The sequence below is a fragment of the Pantherophis guttatus genome, chromosome 1, assembly GCF_059756535.1.
Source record: "Pantherophis guttatus breed Tessera chromosome 1, ASM5975653v1, whole genome shotgun sequence".
In the NCBI taxonomy this organism is placed as follows: domain Eukaryota; kingdom Metazoa; phylum Chordata; class Lepidosauria; order Squamata; family Colubridae; genus Pantherophis; species Pantherophis guttatus.
The window spans coordinates 318,369,689-318,390,106 of record NC_142063.1 but is presented as its reverse complement, the minus strand read 5'-3'; the positions used below and the strand labels follow the sequence as shown (position 1 = coordinate 318,390,106).

General features: G+C 39.5%; 1 protein-coding gene and 1 long non-coding RNA gene across 3 annotated transcripts in view; one reads left to right on the top strand and one right to left on the bottom strand.

The window, feature by feature from the left end:
• The window catches only part of GATA4 (GATA binding protein 4), a 74,969-nt gene that overhangs the window by 16,432 nt on the left and 38,119 nt on the right, over positions 1–20,418 (top strand). The window contains exons 1-2 of one of the 2 annotated variants that reach the window (XM_034421327.3): positions 4,065–4,229; positions 9,790–10,578. In XM_034421327.3, the coding sequence (XP_034277218.2) occupies positions 10,053–10,578 (526 nt within the window). In that variant the 5' untranslated portion in view covers positions 4,065–4,229; positions 9,790–10,052. Of the gene's footprint in view, positions 1–4,064; positions 4,230–9,789; positions 10,579–20,418 lie in introns of those variants that run through there. The other variant, XM_060693082.2, reaches the window with a different exon arrangement.
• On the bottom strand, positions 6,160–18,476 carry LOC117667725 (uncharacterized). The gene is made up of 3 exons (XR_004592113.3): positions 18,415–18,476; positions 11,760–11,985; positions 6,160–6,584 (listed from the first exon to the last, which is right to left on the bottom strand). It is a non-coding gene; the product is annotated as an uncharacterized LOC117667725 (long non-coding RNA).

Below are 20,418 nucleotides of genomic sequence, written 5' to 3'. Positions count from 1 at the left end.
CTGGGCTGATGGGAATCATAATTAAAAATGGAAGGCAACAGGTTGGAGAAGAATTAGAAGCTCTCTAACCAAGCTGCCCTTCTAGAGGTGGCCTCCATCCAGAAGCAGAGATAAACCATACCAACCAGACTTACCTGATTGACTCAAGGAAGAGGGATCAAGGTCTGTTCTTCAAGTGTAGGTAGCATTGCAGCATAGAGAAACTAAATTGAGCTGACTTTGGGAGTTCTATGTTCAATCTCTCTCAGTCATGTAACTTAGTGATTGAATTCTCACAGTGTAATATCCTGTAAATCCAAATTAATCAAATATGCCCACATATTGTATGCCACATACATGCCACAGTTTACATACTATGTATTTACGATTTTGTAATGAAATTAGCCTAGTTCATTTCTCAGAATATGCCCATTCCATTTCAGCCCAGTGTGGCACATTGTATGAATGCAATTAGTGAGTGAATCCCAGCCACCAGAGTTTCCAAGAGTTTCCTTCCTTCTTAAATTCACCTTCCCATTCACAAATGGGGGAATGCAAATGGAGAGAAAGCAGAGATGGGGGTGGGGGGGGATGAGGGGAAAGAATGTTTTCATATTTTCTGACATAAGGAAAGCAGTTACCAAAGGGGGCTAAACTGCATGAAGCAGAATTCAGAATGTTGACTGCAGTTGAGAAGGTGCATCTTCAAATTTGTTTGTTAAAAACAAATCATGCCAAACCAATCTTATTTCATTCTTCAACATAGTGACTAAATTAGTCAACCAGCGAAATACATAATATACCTACCTGAAATAAGATTGGTTTGGCATGATTTGTTTTTAACTTCAGCAAGGCATTCAACAAAGTTGACAACAACCTACTTCTTCGTAAGCTAAAAAAAAGTGGGATAGATAGCTTCACCACCAGATGGATTCGCAACTGGCTGACAAACCCTACTCAACGAGTAGTCCTTAATGGGTCTGAGTCTACATGGAGCGAAGTAAGCAGTGGGGTGCCACAAGGTTCCGTCTTAGACCCAGTACTCTTCAATATCTTCATAAACAACTTGGATGAGGGAATAGAAGGGAAACTCACCAAATTTGCAGATGATACTAAGCTGGCAGGAATAGCTAACACCCTAGAAGATAGGCTCAAGATCCAGATGGATCTTGACAGACTTGAACACTTGGCCCTATCTAACAAAATAAAATTCAATGTAGAGAAAAGTAAAGTCTTACACTTAGGTAAGAAAAACCAAAAGCACACATATAAACTGGGGGAAAACAGGCTTAATAGCAGTTAACTGTGAGAGGGATCTTGGAGTCTTAGTGGACAATCAGCTAAATATGAGCTAGCAGTGTGCAGCAGCAGCTAAAAAAAAGCCAACACAATCCTAAATTGCATTAACAGAGGGATACAATCAAGATCAAGTGAGGTACTAATACTAATACTCTATAAAGCCCTAGTAAGACCACACCTAGAGTACTGCATCCAGTTTTGATCACCACACTATAAAAAAGTTGTTGAGACTCTAGAAAAAGTGCAGAGGAGAGCAACCAGGATGATTAGGGGAGTGGAGACTAAAACATATGAAGAACAGTTACATGAACTGGGCATGGCTAGTCTAGTGAAGAGAAGGACCAGGGGAGAAATGATAGCCATCTTCCAATACTTGAGGGGCTGCCACAGAGAGGAGCAGGTAAAGCTCTTTTCCAAGGCACCCGAAGGCCAGACAAGGAATAATGGATGGAAATTGACCAAGGAGTGATTCAATCTAGAAATGAGGAGGAACTTTCTGACAGTGAGAACAATCAACCAATGGAACAGAAGTTGCCTTCGGAAGTTGTGGGAGCTTCATCACTTGAGACTTTCAAGAATAGATTGGACTGCCATTTGTCAGAAATGGTGTAGGGTCTCCTGCTTGAGGAGGGGTTGGATTAGATGACCTATAAGGTCCCTTCCAACTCTGTTAATCTGTTAAATCTGTTAAAAATCCTCCCACCTAGCCTTGAAGCTCACTAGTTGATTCTCAGCTAAGGCGAGGTAATCATTTCTCTTGGCAGTGAATATTATTTTGGGGGAAGGTAGGAACTGCAGCCACCAAAGCAATACTACAAAGTGGATGGGAGCATATCACACTCTTGGCTGGATCATGATTTTCTCATTTTCCTAAGTTTTTTTGGGAGGGGAGGAGAAGGGAATTTTTGTTTTGTTGAATGTGTGTATCCATTAACCCTATTTTACACCATATGCACTGGTTTTTAAATGTTTCCGACCTCAGAATAGTGGGAAGCTGGTTTAGGCAGTTGGAGATTGAAGAGGCTGTACAAAGGAAGTCCAGGACCAGCCTCATAGGGTTGCAGAAGAAATTAAATGAGAAGAAAGTTGTGGATAAGGTGCCTTCAGAGCTTTAAAGTAAAGCCTGAGGCATATATAGAAGAAAAGTCACTAACTTAAAGGGAGCCCTGTATGTTATGTCATCCAATCTCACTCCTCCTCTTTAATGCAGCATTTCCAAAAGCTGCGGTCCTGCCAATGTCAAAACTCCAGCAAGGGAGAATTGACCATTGCCTCGTTAAACTGGTGCCATTACGAAACTCCTGTTCTCAGAACACTTCACCCAAATTTCCTTTCCTTCCTTCCTTCCTTTAAATCCGGCAGTTCTATACGTCCAAAATGCGAGTTCTCGCTCCCATGCACTTCTACCCACTTGATCATTTGATCACATGGGGTGAGTTTCTTCTCCGCAACAGTAAATCACCTGACCAAAACCTACACGGTGATTTGAATTGCCCCTAAGTGCAGTCCCGTTTTGTAGAGCCTGCAGCTGTCAGTCTTTTAGTAGTGGACGTTCCTGCATGGGGTGGAGGGTTGTTGTTTTTGTTGTTGTTCTTTTATCCTCCTCCAGTAAAATGAATCAGAAAGGGATTCCAGAGGGAAATCTACATAGCGGCAGAACTCACTGCTAAAGATAGGGAACTGCACTCCCTGACGTGGAAGCAATAAAAGGTATGCACAGGATAATTAAGGGAAGGACCTCTCTTTCTGTAAGGGCTCCTGCTGCGTCCCTCTCTTGACATGGAGCCTATTTATTTATTTATTTTATTTTATTCAATTTGTATACCGCCCTTCTCCTAGTGGACTCAGCCAGAACTAAAACACATACCAATACAAAATTTAAAATTTTTAAAAGAATTACATGACTTTGGCCCAAAATTTAAAACATTCAAACTAAAACCCATTGACAATTTAAAAAGCTAAAAAAAGGGGGGGGGGCTACCAGATGAAACGGACTACGAGACCACTGGCTGGGGATACGGTGGCAGTGATGATGGCAGTTGAGAAACACATCTGGAGGGTACCAAACCAGGAAGGGAGGATGAGGGAGAAGTAGTTAAAGCCCTATTCATGTTGTTTGGGGGCACAAGTGGAAAGTGGGTTTCTCCCACCCTGAGCTCACAGCTGCCCCCGGTGACCCACGAGCCTGCGTACCTATGTTCTCTCTCTTTCTCTCTCTTTCCCTCTCTCTCTCTCTTTCTCTCTCTCTCTCTTTCTCCCTCGACGTGCTGTGTCCGTCTATCCGTGTGTGCGTGTATGTATATGTGCATATGTATATATATCCCCCCCACAGGAATGAAGCTTGGCGCCGGCTGATGGTGCAACAGATACCCTCGTCCTCCCCCACCCCCACGCCCCCAGCTCATCCCGTCCCTCGCCACGTGGTGTGGAGAAGCCAGTCACCAGGGTGGAGACAAGAAAGGAAGAGTGCAGGGAAAGAGGGACCAAGCGGGGTGGGGGGTGGGGAGGGTGAGAGAAAGAGAAAAGCCGGGGAGGGAAAGCAAAGCGTCCCCATCCGTGGCTGCCCAGAGTCAGAGCGGCGGCGGCGGCGGCGGCGGCGTCACCGGGAGCGAGGCGGGCCAGGCAGCTCACCCGCCTCATCGTGCCCGCTCCCCGGCCGTCCAAGGCAGGCTTTGCAGAGGAAGGAGGCAAAGGCGGACTCGGCTCCTCGCCCCGGGGCACCCAGGAGGCCCGGCCTGGACGGGCGGGGCCGCTTTCGCTCCCGGCGTCTCCGTGTGGCCTAAGAGGTGGCGGCGGGCGGGCGGACGCGCAAGACCAACCGGCCGATTCCTCCCACCGTAACTTGCGCCGCTCCCTGCTTTCTGACAGGCGCCCCTTTCCAAGGCTTCGATCGGGCTCACGGCCGAGCCAGCAAATCGCGCAGCGGCGAGCGGAGGCGTTTTTGAAAGCAGGTCGGTCGGTTTGGCTCTGCGGGGAAAAAAAACTTGAAGTTGATTCTCTCGGTTCCTTTCTAATCCCGGGACTCCAAGGCGCCTTTGGCAGCCCCCTTTTTTTTCCTCGCTTTATTCTTTCTTTCCGAAGTTTGTCCGAAGTTCTTGTCCGAGCGACCGTTCCCCGGGAGAAACGTCCCAAGGCGACTTTTTTTTTTCCTCCCCCCAGATCGCGAGTGGGTTTTCTTCTTTTTCCTTGTTTCATTCCGCTGGAGTGAAGGGAGCCCCGATTTGGAGCGAGCCACGCAGATGTGCTCGCCCGAGTTTTCCTCTCTCTCTCTCTCGTTCCTCTGGCATCGCTCCTTCCTTCATTGGTGGTGGGTACAGTTTCTGGGTACAGACATCTCGAAAACAAACCCTTTCTCTACCAGCATAAGAAACCGTAACGAATGTAGTTTTAGAAGGCGAAAAAAAAAAAAAAGGATTGAGCGTAGCGTTCAACATCCCTTTATTTATCGAACGTGAAAAACAAGACTGTAATTAATAACGCACGAAATATGACTTTCCCGATAGTTTTGGTAAATCTTCCTGGCGGGAATCCTATATTGTGTATTCCGGATTTTAGGGGTAGAAATCATTTTGTTTTAATTAACAGCGTGGGTTGTTTTTGAAGCAGCGTTCACAGAAGTCAAAGCAAGGCAAAGAGGTTTTTTTAAATTTCACCGATCTGAATTCGATTTCTGTTTGCGCTAAATTGGCAAGAAGAAAGAGCGCCGAACTTTCTTTGGGTAGAGTTATTACTCTTGTTCCTTTTCTGGCATTGATTACTTCAAGCCTGCAAGGTATTTGGGGATAAAAATTACTTTTCTTTCCCGTTTATCCCAATTAAAAGGGGACTCATCTACTGAAACCCACTCCGTTTGTTTTTTTCCTAAGAGAATGGCGGGGGGTTTTTTTCAGAGAAAATCTGCAGGCCCGTAGTATATTCTTTGGTTCAAAAACAACAGAATTCAGGTTTTCAAAAGGAGTTGAGAAAAGATTAGAAACGTTAAAAAACAGGAGGAGAGATTACAAATATAGGCCTCCAGTGTTTTTTTTTTATATTGCCCCTTTCAGAATGGGTGAATGTACTATGCCGCATTCTTATTCTTATTATTCTACCGCGTCCTTTCTTCTGTTGTGATTATTTTAAAACAGTATAGGGAAGGAATATATTATTTTAACCTGAGCAGGTAAAAATGGCCAGACAGAAACAGTGGATCTGTTTCAACTATTTATTACAATTGGTTATTTCTATTTGCAATAGTTTCAAATATTAACACACTCTTATTTCTCTTCAAATCTGCTTTGAAAGTATATCAATAAAATGATTGCGCATCTTCATGTAAATATTTCTAGAAAATGATGGGTGGAAATAATGCCTTTTGGTGTAATTCTGGTATCTTTATGCTACTTCGATTTTACTTTAAAGATATTAATTCTTTTTCCCTATTATAACAAAGAGATAATGAAATTAGTGTTAAAGGTTCATATTTGCATTCTTTAGATCTATATTTTGAATTAATTGAATTCCATTATCTAGTAGAAATCACTTTCAAGTCCATTGATTTTGATGGAAAATTAATACATATTAGGTAGGAAGTAGGTAAACTGTGTCAGTGAATTGTGCCCATATGTGACTATTTTGTAGAAATGTATGAAAGTATTTAGGCAGTGCAAATACTGCCTAAAAACAACTATTTTGTTTTATAGATAATATTTTTCATATGTTTTTCCAACTTCTCTTGAACAATTGCTTTATATGTATCCCCTATGCCATTTAAGATTTGCTTGCTTGTTATCAAATGATTTCACTTGAATATAACAATAGACATATTTTCTCAAATAACTTTGAAAAAAATATAGTGATAGTAATATGTTAGTAATTGATATTAAAATGATTTTTAGGCAGTTGGGTTAAGTGATTTTTATTTCACTGGAAATAAATTAGAAACTGCGGGGGAGGGGACACGAGCTTTTTCTAGTTCTTCCGAGATTTCTTTCAACAGTTTTCTTTCGCACTTCTTTCCTTAATTTCATTTTTTGAATTTATTTATTTCTTTCTTTCTTTCTTTCTTTCTTTCTTTCTTTCTTTCTTTCTTTCTTTCTTTCTTTTTCTTTCTTTCTCTCTCTCTCTCTCTCTCTCTCCCTCCCTCTCTCAGAGACTGATGAATATGGTTTCGCTTGAGGCATTGAAGAGTGGGATGCGATGGAAAGAGACGGGAGGGGGAGAGGAGGCGGCAATCCAAATTCACACTTAAAAATCCACAACTGGAATAAAGTTCTGTGGGCAACTCCATCCATCCACATTTCACTTTTAGAAAAAGCGCTGATGTCCTAGTGCGTAGCCAAGAGAAAAAGTGAGAGGTTAGTAAGCCTGTTCGTCAAAACAGATCCCTTTCCATGGAAAAACTAGTGAGTCCTGAAGGCCTAGGCCTACTTCCCGAAGTGTAAGACTCATTAAATGCAGCAGGATCACCCTCAGACGAGGCCAGCACAGGATGGCTCTATGAACGGAAAACAATTCTTGGACAATTCTTTGTAGAGCCATGTAATCCTAGATCTCCTCTGCAATCCTTGATGGAGAGCACCCCTTCCTGCACACAAATGCAATGGTGAAAGAGGTTTCCCAGCCTCTTCTTAACTTTAATCTCTGCTCTTTGCTTCACCTTCTAGTCTTGCCAGCCCAGGTTGCTTAAACTGATCTGGATCTGCTGGGGTCTAGAAGACGATGGGGAAAGGAAAGATCTGGAGAAGGATGACAATAGGCACCGATTGAACGTGATGCAACCTGGGGTCTCCAGAAGCAGAGGTTTTAGTAGTTTAGCTGGAACGTGCATTGGTGCATGTAAGGAGGCTGGTAGACCCTGAATCTCACTCACTCTAGCTTCTGTTGTTGGGTGAGTAGGAATTTTGTCCAAATCCGCAATGTATGCACAGCTCAGTCAGTTTCTTGATCATAGGTCCTTTTGTAAAGCCATGAGTTTGTCTTGTAAAAAGGAAGTAAGGAACAGAAGAGAAATTTCTGAGACTCTTTGGCACAGAATGGCCAAAGTCTGCCTGTACACATTTGATTTATAGGTCACCAGGTAGACATACTGCTCAATGTACATTTGAGTTTTCTCTTGCATTTTTTCTCTCTCGGGTTTGATCTCAAAACCATATTATATGTGGATTCGCTCAAGACTATACTAAAGCAGGATTAAGCATTTTATGATGCAGTTGTGTTGTCAGAACTCAGCTGTTGTTTTAGCATGGTTATATAAAACAGGCAATTATGTTATGCAAATATTTGCTTTCGCATAGTATGTATGTGAGTGCATACATTTTGTTTTGTTACCCTGTATATTGTGTGAATGCAGTCCATAAGCAACAACTGATTTGCTTTAAAGTAGTATTTTTAAATGATTAAACTGGCTATGGCTATTTTAACCATTCTTTTATATAAAACCGTCACACACAAGAGTGATTAGAAAACAGATCACAAATAGACTTTTATGGCTGAGTGGCCAGGATAGATCAGGATGATGAGAATTGCACTTCAGTATCTCCAGAGGGCATAAATTTGGTGTGTGTGTGTAGGATTTAAGTTAAGAATAGACCTGAGATCTAATAGTTGTGTACTCACTAAGATTAGGGACAGATTTTTAATATCCCTGTAATGGCAGCTCTGATGGAAGTGAAGTGTTGCCATTTTTTGTCTTATTTAGAAAATTCCACTTGGTGACAATGGGGTGGGGGCGTATGTGTGTGTATCTTTGCAATGTATCTTTACATGCAAAGTTAACTGATGCTTGTAAACAACACTCAATTCTTTCTGTTCTTCATCATTTACTTAAAGTAGCCACAGACCATTAAGTGCTAGGCAACAGCATAGTCAACCATCATGGTCATATAGATTGTATGTCAGGAGTGTTCTTGCCCAAATGCTAAATGCTAAAATTTGGGGGATGTGCAACTGAATGTATAATTAGCAAAACATTTTTGCGTTTTGTTAACCTGGGCCAGCCTCAATTTACATTGAGACATAAAAGTTTTCTAATAATTTATCAAGACAACTGGAAGGGCAAGTCTTGTTCTCATCTGGAAATGAATAAGCTCACTTTGTTCCTGAATCAACAGAGTCAGAACAGCCTTCCCCAACCTGCTGCTCTCTAGATAGGAATATTATTAACTGAATATTTTTTTTAGTTGAAGTCCAATACATCTAGCAAGTTTCAAATGGGAAAAGGCTGTGTTGAAAGGCTGCATTTCCTTTGGTTTTTGCAGGCACAAACATTTTTTCCTATTCTGATATTTTTAGCTGTTTATGAATTCATTTGGTGGGAACTTACATTGATATGTGTGTGTGTGAAAATTAATGCTGCTGTGTGTATATGTTGCAAGCATTTTCATGCAATAATTAATCCTGTAAATTATTCCTGAATATGGTTTTGCAGTAATCCAGATCATGGTCACAGTCTTAGACCACTGGAACCTATATTTATGGTGTAAATTCCTGTATTTTGAATCTCTGAGATATTTTCAAATTTGGAACTAAAAATATTTTTTGAAGAAGAAAGCGCTACTGATCAATCATTTGTAGAATTTATTTCCATTATTCTAACTTCCAGAAAACATTGAACTTCTTCTGAGGTTTATTTATTCACGTAACCTAGGATTTCTGGGAGTTGTAGTCCAACATATCTGGAAGGCACCAAATGGGGGAAAAACCCAACAGTAGTATACAACTGACTTCACCATTACTCATCCTTATGCCCAACATTTTTCATTTTCCTGCATGAATAAGATTTTACTATCACTCCTGTCTTTCGATTTTCCCTTCCTCTCTGCTTAGCAGGCAGAAAAATTGACCTTAGTTTAGAAGCTAATAAGGATTGGAGCTGATTAACTGCATGATTAATGTGTAGTTCCTAGGATCTCAGCTCCTTCAAAATTCCACTTCACATTTCCTCATTCAAATCCAGATTTTGAATCTCCTTAATGTGATTTGATCAAATAATAGCCTTGGGTTTAACTTAAACAAAAGGAGTAAGTTATCTGAAGGAAAAGGATTGATTTCAGAAGAAGCATTTAGTTAAGGAGTACAGGTAGTCCTCAGCTTACAACAGTTCATTTAGTGACTGTTCAGAGTTACAACAGCACTGAAAAAAGTGACTTACGACTGTTGCAGCTTGGCAACTGACTCATATTTATGACGATTGCAGCACCCCAGGGTCATATGATCACCTTTTGTGACCTTCTAACAAGCAGAGTCAATGGGGAAGGCAGATTCACGTAACAACCTTGTCACTAACTTGACAATTGCAGTGACTCATTTAAAAACCGGGGCAAGGAAGGTTGTAAAGTCACTTAACAAATGTCTCACTTAACAACTGAAAGTTTGGGCTCAATTGTGGTCGTAAATTGAGGACTACATGTATCTATCTCTAACCTCTTCCCCAACCTTACTTAAAAGACTTTTAATGGGGAGGCCTTTCTGCTTTCTTTTTCTCTTTTTCATTCCGTATACAATCTCATTTTAATTTTGCCTCTGTTGTAGGTGTGAACTGAAGATCTGAAGATTCTGCCAGTCCTGATGGCTCAGGTTAGACAGGAAAGATCTAAAGTGGAATCTAGGCAGTTCTGTTAGGGATTTTTCCTGGATTGGAAACCATCTTCGCTGGATCTGAGTTGGAACTGCACGGTCCATCTTGCCCTTTGTGGAGGAAGGTGACTTCATACTTGCCTTCAGACTTGGATCTCTGGAGATAACTTGTCTGTGTGGTTGGGTTGCAAATCAAGGCCCAGTCTGCACCTTCAGACATGTACCAGAGTTTAGCAATGGCAGCCAACCATGGCCCACCAGCATATGAAGGGACCAGCAGTTTTATGCACACCACAGCTGCTGCTTCTCCTGTCTACATACCCACCACAAGGGTCACTACCATGATCCCCAGCCTGCCTTACCTCCAAGGAAGTGGTTCATCCCAGCAAGGCAGCCCAGTCTCCAGCCACTCCATTTGGACTCAGCCTGGAGCTGAGAGTGTTGCTTACAACCCTGGATCTTCTCATCCATCAGTATCCCCAAGGTTCTCCTTTGCTACCAGCACCCCCATCCCAGCAACTACTTCCAGAGAAGCATCTGCTTATAGCAGCTCTCTTAGTATCTCGGCCAACAGCAGGGACCAGTATGCTCGGAGTTTCAGTGGCTCCTATTCCAGTCCATATCCAGCAAGTTATATGACCCCAGAATTGGGTACCAGCTGGACTTCATCTCCCTTTGATAGCCCCATGCTCCACAACCTTCAGAATCGGAGTACTCCAGGAGCTTCAAGGCACACCAACATAGGTAAGAATGAATCTTCTAAACTTTATCACACCGAGAAAGGTCGTATTATTTTCAATCTGGGATGGTTTGCATGACATTGATAAAATTTTAAAAGATAAGAAATACTAGGCAGCTCATCAGTGAATTTAGCAATTTAGCATACATGGATTATCAACAAAATGCATTTTTCGCATTTTGTCAGTGAGGTAGTCTTTTGAGGATCCTTTTTCCAGAAATGTCATGTGACAATTCTCGTACTTCCTTGAATGGGAATTCATTTAGCAGCTATCATAAACCAAAGAACTCAGGGAGATAGTATTTACAATTTCTTCTTCATCAGCTTTAGAAGCCAGTAATATTGGTCCCAATAACATAAATATTAAATGGGTCTTTTAACGGAAGCCAAGAATCAACAGTATGGTGATCTCAGGTGCATTTTAAAAAGTGCACCTGAAATTAAAGTCAGGGAAATTCTGTAACTTCCAATTCCACGTAGTTCTTGTTTTTAACTCTATTTATAATTTTCTGCATTGGTGAACTGCTTCCTATTAGCTTCATTCCATCACAATTGCAGTCCTGTTCCACTGGGTCTGGGAGGAAGTCCTTATGAATACATTGGGAATTGTTTCTGGTTATGCCTTGTTGTCCCCATGATCTTCCTCCATCCTATAATTCTGAACTGAAAAAGACCTACTATATGCTTAGTTTAGGGTACAAGCAACAAAAGAGTCATGGCTATATTTATTACTTCGTATCATTTGATGCAGAAGGAGGGCGTTGGCTAACCTTTGAGGTCTTTGCAACATTAAGCAATTTTTAATCTACTATTAAAAGTGTATTGCATAAAAATCGTAACTTAAAAGCTTTAGTTCATATGGATTAAACAATTAAGGCTCAAAGTACTAACCTGTACAATATACTTTGTTAGCTCTACAAATGTTGCAGGTTGTTTTGAGAAAGGCATATCCTTTGGGACAGAGTTTCTCAACCTTGGCAACTTTAAGAGGTATAGACTTCAAATCCCAGAATGCCTCAGCTAATCAAGGCTGAGAAACCATGCTTTGGAAGATATGCAGAAGGGTACTACTGTCTCTTGTGAGCAAAATTATTCCTGCCTGTTCAGCTGTAAAGGAGTTAAAGTGCTTCATGTATATTTGCCAAGGAATCCTTTAAAAAAATAAATTTGAAATTATTATACTTACACATTCAGTGATAAATTGGTAACCTATGGACTGTTGGAAGCGCTGCCATTCTAATCTCCCAGTCAGCCATGTTCTGTATGTTTCTTTACCTGTCTTTTGACCATATATAATGTCGATACACAATGGTATGTTTTTCTGTAGAAGTTCATTCTATTGATGTTTGAAAAACTGAATAGGGTGTGTATAAGAAGCTTCTTAGAAGAAGCAGGCCACAGGTATAGGTTCTCTGGAAAAAATAAAATGAGGATTTTAAGCAATCCATTACTTGGTATGATGTGCTTAGTATTTTGTAAGGGCGTGTACCTCCTAGTATTTTGCAAGAACATTATATATATATATATATATATATATATATATATATATATATATATATATATATATATATATATATATATATATATATATATATATATATATATATATATATATAAAATATAAAATATTTATATATATATATATATAATTCAATATGTATTTCTTTTTAGCCAGGTTCTTCCTACGTAAACCAAGATTTTTATGCAGCCCTAGTTCAGTGAAATCCCAATCCACTAGTTTCTAGGCTTTTTTTTTCCAGCAGCCAGCAAGCTGCCTGCTGCCCATTGGGAGACTTAGTCTTGGGATTTCACTGAACTAGAGCTGCATAAAAATCTTGGTTTACGTAGGAAGAACCTGGCTAAAGAGAAATATACATAAAGACCTACGAAAAGAAAAGAAAACAAAATTCAATATATATATATAGATTTCACACACACACATACACATGATACCTGTGAAATCTTGTTGTAATCTAATTCCAACATTCTTTAGTTATGAGTTGAGTTATTTTACTGTGGTTTCAGTTCAGACTTATCAAGATTCGCTTGCTGATTAAACACAATTCTAGAACAGAGGGAGTAAATGTAAATTAGTGAAGTTTAAATTAGCCCACGGTCTACAAGGACCAGGAAGTATACACAAATTACAACAGGGTTTTCAAACTATGTTCTGCAGAATCCTAGCGTTCCATGAAAGAGTAAGGGAGAAAAGGATAGTTCACTCAGATGCAGCCAAGGATGGTCAAGGTATAGTGGGACTTGTCATCTGACATTCAAAAGCTTCACTCTCACAGTTTTAGTGGCTCAGGATGTGACATCACTCTGGATGAGCCTGAAAGATAGGCAGTGGCAGGGTGAAAATGATTGCCACAATTTTCCCCTTGGAAAATGCCTTAGCCATACAGCTATGGCCGTCTTCGGGTGAATGCGTATCCTGCCTTCTGCAAAGTCAACCTGTCCCGGCTCTGCCTCCTTGCCCCACTCCCCTGAAAAAGATGAAATGGAAGTTTTGGGGTGAATCTGTACGATTCAGATAACTTCAGTGTATAAATATGCATACCTTGATTAGAATGAGCACAAGTTTGATTGATAAATTTGATTTTTGATTAATTCGATTAATAAATAAATTTCATTTTATTGCCCATTTTCTATCACTAGAGGTTTGCCCCTTGATCAGAATTTCAGGAATTTTATTTTTTAATTAACAGGATCCATAGCCTAAGCAAGTTTGAAAACCTCATAACACTACATAGCAAATTTGTAGCATACTTTATCTTTGTCGTATTTAATTAATATGAGTAGCATTTTTAACACTTTTGCTTTACTAGTGCAGTACGGTTATTGCATAAAACACTGAAATCCTCCTGGACTTTCACTTTATAGACTTGCAATTTATTATCACTAAGGCCAAAAAATGAACCAATCACCATGCCTTTTCACCTCTCTCTCTCTCTCTCTCTTTCTTCCTCCCTCCTTCCTTCTCTCCCCTCCCTCCTCCCCCTCTTCCTCTCTTCCGTGGTTCAAGTATTTAGTAATGTTTCTGCTCCCATTCATAGAGAAGGAGAGAAGGAAGTGAGGAGAAAGAAAAAGGAAGTTAGGATTTTAACATCATTGGTTTGATTAAGTTACCATCCTATATAAGGTAGTATTTCCCAGCCTTTCAGATATATTGGACTTTGAGTCCCATAATCCTTTTCCAACCTGCGGCCAGCAGAATGGGATAGGCTTCTAGAAATACTTTCTTGTGATGATGCAGTCAGCTTTCCTATTAGTTTGCTTTTCTTCTGCTCCTCTTTTAAGGTCAGGAGACAAGATAATTAACTGCCTTCCTGCTTGTTAAAAACATTACAATAACCCTAAAGGGTTGGTTAGATTGAAACAGAAATGGCTAAGGGTGGTTCAGGTTTAACCAAAGTTTTTCATCAGAAGGTGAAAAGTTGAATCTTAGTTTCCCGAAATTGGCCAGTTATTCTGACCACTAGACCACACTGGCATTTGATGTGAGTTCAGTTGAGCCATCCTTTGAGTGTTAGTTTTATATATGTCCAAATCAATTTAGCTGAGGGATTTTTTTTTTCTCTCCATGCCCTCCTCTAGAAATGGAACAAAATTAAGAACCTAAAATTGAGACAAAATGATTATTGATTGGAGGCAATAATTCTAAAGGGTGGAATAGTGAAAAATCCAGCTCTCATTTTCCTTGTGACCCTTTTGATCTTTACATAAGTCTGTTTTTACATCAATAAACCAATTGCACTAAACTTCTGTTACATTTATCTTATTTTTTTAAAAAAATATTTGATTCATTTAATTAAATTAATGTTCCTAAATGTTTTTATTTTATTTGTCAGTAGGAGCAGGAATTAGAATGATTTACAGAATAGGTCAATATAAAATCATAATTTTGAAATAAAGGCAGAAACAATCTGGCAGCTTAGTAAAACCCAGTATAAAGAAGCGTACATTGTCAGGAATTAAACCATACTGAAGTTGCTTAAATCTGGCATGCCTACCGAGGCAAGAAAAGATAATGTTGATAGGTGCCAAATGGAAATCACAGTTGGCCTCTTAAGGTGAACCCTTTGAAAATACACATGCTGTAAATTGGGATGAAGGGTGTGTGTGTCTGGGCCAGCTTTTCTTTGAATCTTCTCTCTCAATTAAATTTTTAGATAGTGGATTGGAGAACTTTACAGTAGTCTGAGTGACACTAAACTACAATTTCAGCTTTTAGTCAGGCCAGTGTTATAGGTGGCTGGTCTTTTAGAGATCAGAGCAGCACAATACTAGGTAGTGGGGAACATAAACATTGGGGGTGGTGGGGAGATATAATTAGTTCATTTCCTACTTAAGAAACATCTGGTTGGTTATCCCCAGGACAGGATGCTGGTTTAGATAAGCCTTTGATTTGATCTAATATGCTGTTCTTTGTGTTGAGCAATTCTTGCCCAAAGTTGCTGATAGTGTTGGAGACTTAGATGTAGAAATTAAGAGCTGCGTTTAGCACAATGAAATTCAGCTCTGATGAGATTTGGGTTCTGAAACAAATGCAATAGGAAGAATCAATCTGGTTTTTCAACGGAAGATTTTCAAGGAATACTACAATTGTAGGCTAAGTTTGAAAATGAAAAACAGTCTCTGAAGACAAATCATTTCTATTTTGCTACCAAGTAAACTACATAGCTGTTTTCTACAAAATCACCAGGAATTGAACTTCATTTGAAGGTTTTATTCCTTCTCATCTTATTACTTGGTCTGTCTCTAAACAGCAGGCAATATATGTGACTTTGTACTCTGCTGTGTGATGTAATTAGTGGGTCAAATTTTCCATTCACACCCAGCACAGAGACCTGTATCACATCTATACTGGCAAATTGTCTTTTGTTGTGACGGGGGCACTATGTTGGTCTGCAAATGAGGCTGAGCTTTGCAAAAGTTACACACGGTGTGTTTGCTTTTGCAAGCTGAGAAGAATAGGGAAATTTCTATGGAAAAGCCTCCCTTTCTTCCTCACTTATACATATTTAAATGAAACACTAGGAGCCCCTGGGCAGCCAGGCAGAGGTGTTACTTGTAAATAAGATCATAGGTTTTTCTTCAGTAAGGATTTAAGGAGAAGAGAAGAAAGATTAGGGATTTGTTTTTATGGGAAGATTTAAATGGAATTTTATTTAGATAGGACTGATACTATTTTGCAATTTTATGAAGTATTTCCATTTTAAGAGATTTATCGATGATAATGAGAATTTCATTCGGGATAGAATTTGGTCTGTCTGTTCCTTGAAGACTGCATTGTTAGGTCAGATTAAATTTGAGATTATCTTCCTCAGATTTTTATATATATATATAATGAACCAGAATGTTCAGCTTCAGTATCTATTAGCACCACAATCTAAATCAGATCTGAGCATTTTAGGATCAGTGGGTCATTTCTAACCCTTTGGCTGTCTCTGTCCAGCCTGAGATGGTGGGGGAGGGGGAGGGGCAGTGGGTGGGTGGGATGCGGCAGCAATCCTCCACAACAGTCCCAGTTTCTCATATGGCCCTTTGGGAAAACTAATTTCTCACCCTGATCTAAATCTTGCTGAATGACCATGGAGGACTCGGTCCATCTCACATGATCCCTTGATGCTGGAGCAATGGCTTCATGAACTTGGACATGACTTGTTCTCAGGTACTGCTCAGTTTATACAGATGTTTCTCTCTGACATCAGCCCCCCCTCCCCCAGGTACTTTATTAAAAGGAAAAAAACAAAGAGAAGGTTTAAAAAATCCTTAACATGAAAAGTATTCGATAAGGTTTTGAATTTGCTTCATGGTGTTATCCTTTTTCTTGGAGATCTAATTATTAATCCCAGCTATTTGGGGCTTCTGAGTCATTCAGTGACTAAAGAATGCATTTTGTATCTGCTAGAGGTGCTGCCTCATTTTAGTCCTCTTTTCCTAGCATTCCAAAGTAGGGTAAAACAGGCCCAGTTCAGATCATGTATATAGGTAGTCCTCAATTTACGACCACAATTGAGTCCAAAATTTATGTTGCTGAATGAGAAATTTGTTAAGAGAAATTTGTTAAGAAATTTGCCCCATTTTACATTTTGCAACCTTTCTTGCCATGTTTGTTAAGTGAATCACTGCAGTTGTTAAATTAGTAACATGGTTGTTAAGTGAATCTGGTTTCCCCATTGACTTTGCTTGGAAGAAGGTCCCAAAAGGGGATCACATGATCCTAGGACACTGCAACAGTCATCAATGTCAGCTGAGTCAGTTGTCAAGCATCCAAATGTAACCATGGGGATGCTGAAACGGTCATAAGCATGAAGAATGGTCGTAACTCACATTTTCAGTGCTGTTGTAACTTCAAACAGTCACTAAGTGAACTCCTGTAAGTTGAGGACTACTACCTGCATATAGCCTACTTTAGATCAATGTATGAATTTATTTCCAATTGTAGGGAATAACATTCAACATATAGAGAAGTGTATCTTACAAAAACATGTGGTTCAAAAATTAATTTTTAATGTTAATACATGTGCCTTTTGATTTGAATTTTAGATTTTTAAAAAAGTGATTTATCATACAGATATTTTATATATATTGTAAACTGTCCAGAGTTGTTTAGAAATTGAGCAACCCATAAAAACAAGCAAATAAATACAATACAGAAAATAAATGAATTGTCCCACATACAATATCCCTCAGAGATTCCAACTGTTTATACTTCTGTTTTATATATCCATAGATCCTTAGCACTACACGCCCAGCTCTATTTTTGCTTGTTTGCAAACAAGTGGTTTTCTGTATTACTGTATTACTTGGTTACTGGTTGGAAATTGTTTCTTTTAGGAATGTCCAGCCTTGCAGATAATGTAAACCAAGCTCAATTGCTTTCTGCTGCAAATGTTCCTCCCCCCCCCTTTTTTTGCAGTTGTCCAACTTTTTAAAACCTAATAAGTGAAAGCAAAACTGCACCAGAAGCAAACAATACAAAGCAAATCAAGGAAGATACAAGACCAAAGGTGCTTTTTTTTTTTCAGGAGGCAACTGGACTTTCTTGTTTTTTCTTTTGAAGACATTTCGCTTCTTGTCCAAGAAGCTTCTTCACTTCTGACTGGATGGTGGGGAATGGAAGGGTTTATAGTCCTTGCAGACAGCTGATCATTTGCATCCTTTTAGAGAGTAGTTGAGGCCACTTAGATGTTTATTTGCATCCTCAGGGTCACCTGAGCAACAGTAACAGTAACAGTAACAGAGTTGGAAGGAACTTTGGAGGTCATCTAGTCCAACCCCCTGCTCACGCAGGACACCTGTACTAGGGATTCGAACTGCCGAACCGCCGACCTTTCTGATCGACAGTAGTGCTAATGGTTCCTGTAGTCTGCATTTTTTCTGGAAATCTATTCATACTCCCAAATTGTTCGAGTGCTGTTCATCCCAAATTGCACAGCTAAAAGTCTTCAAAGGAAAAAAAACTAAAAATCCAGTTTCCTCCAGAAAAAAAAGCACCTTTGAGACAACCATGACCTGAATGACTGAGAATCGCTACAGATACAAGATGTTATTTAAATGTTAAATTCATACATTTAAATAAGGCTGGTCCCATTGGAACATTCCATATAGTCAGAATTTGTCAGTGATTTTTCAAAATCCTCATCTTCAGAATTACAATTGTGCACGAAGGAAATATTCTTTTTTACCTTGTGAAATGTATGGTTTCAAATTAGGCAGTAAATGGGCGCTATTCAAAAATATTGTCAAACAATAGTTTTTGAATGTCTTTTGGTTTATGTGTGCATATTGCCATTTATTTATATATTTAGCATATGGCAAGTACATGGACTTACAGTAGTTCAAATGTTGATGTACAGTCCACCCAGCCATCCAGTGATGAAATTCAGCTGGTTCTATCTGGCTCGGGCGAACCAGTAGCAGCGGCTGCAGGAGGCTCCGCCCACCCATGTGGACATTATGATGTCACTTTTTTGTAACATTTTAAGCCTCTGCGCAGAAGGCTTTGCGCATGCGCAGACTATGGCACGTGCGAGCAGAGCGTGCGTGCGTGCACACATTGGCGAACCGGTAGGGAAGGTAAGTGAATTTCGCCACTTCAGCCATCCAAGGACAGGGTGGTCCATGTTGAAAAAAATCAGACATTGGGCCGATGCAAGCTCTTGATGGACATTCGGACACAATGTGATGGATATTTTGTCGAGGAGCCCCACAGTCACACTGAGGGGTGGAGACAAGACCCCACTTAAACAATGAGTCCTGGCAGACACCATGTTGGGTATGGATCCTGTTCAGAGTTGACCAATGCTAGTAAGGAAGGTCAAAACCTGGCACCCTTGGTGTAGGGTCATCTATGTAACTGCCTGTATCTGGGCATTCAGCAGCCCATTTGGCTTTCCACTGTGTATTGATGTCAAAGTTGTTAGACAGCTGTTGAGCGAGTGCCAGAGAGGGCTTCTATATTGCCAATTTTGCTTTGATGCGCTTTTTAAAAATCGATGTATCAATTGTTTTCTTGTATTGTTAACATGTATCAGTGTATGGTTTGTGTGTTTTGACTGCATTTAAGCCACTACAAATAATGGCATAATTAGCTAAATAGTTTCTTAATCCAGTGCATCTGCTGAAGGAAAGGATATAATTTAACATTGTACTAGAGTCATGCAGTGTAAAGGAAGTAGAAATGATCTTTTAGTATTTTAATTGTAGTAGCAATGACTGCAGCAGTGAATAAAGCAAAGATTCTTAATGTGAAAATAGTACCAGAGTGTTGGTATTTTAAGTACATGAAAAGTGTGGACTGTATATTGTGCAAATTGCTACCTGTCCACCTATCACTGGGAAAATGTGCTATTTTAAATGTTATGATTTCCAAATTAAGAATTACCTTAGAACAGGGTAACATTTTTTTTCCAGGTGAAGAACATGCTTTCCAAAAAGTAATAGCTAGAGTGAAGACAAGATATATTCATCTGATTTAAAAGATACTTTATTGAACAGTATATTTAAAAAAAAAAAACATCTTGGACTTTTTGGTGACTCCAGGTAGACCAGAATTACAAAAACAATCACAGTTTCATTCTCCTTGAACTGCTATAAGCATCACTATATTTTTCAGTTACTAAAGCCTTCTACAAGATATCGCACGGAGCATGTCAACAAAGAAGACAGGAAAAATGAAGGAATATAGCAGCTATGCTGAATGAAAGACGCAAAGCACTTCTCCTAAGATTTCAGAAAGTCCGGTGCAGGAAATATGTGGAGAAAAATACTTTCATTTAACATGTTGGTTTATTTTTCCCCAAAATTGTCTTAAGGCATCATGATGAAAATATACATTAATTTGCCAGTTCAACAGATAAATTTTGTAGTTACATATAAAGGGGCCTTGAAGCCTGATTGCAAATGAATAGAAAAGTTGGAAAAGAATCACTATGCATGGAATCTCTTTCTGTACATATAAGATTAATTATCCCAAAGAAAAATTTCCCCCTCTACCATAAGCACAACTCTTTTCTGTAATGTAATGATGTAATTTGCTTATTCTTTTCCCTCCCTGACTTTTTCTTTTTTGCATTTTTCCTTTTAATCAGTCTGTTGCTTTTTGGATGGGTTGGACTATACTCCTATCATCCTCCAACAGCAGTTGTAATGTAACATTTTTTTTAAAAAAATATATTTTTTTTAAAAAAAACTTCATATTGGGAGTGTCTTTAGAGATTTTTAGTCATCCAGGTCATGGTTGTCCCAAAGGGGCTCTTTCAAAGCACAACTTGTTTTTCTTTGAAGACATTTTGCTTCTCATCCAAGAAGCTTCTTCAGTTCTGACTGAATTGGGA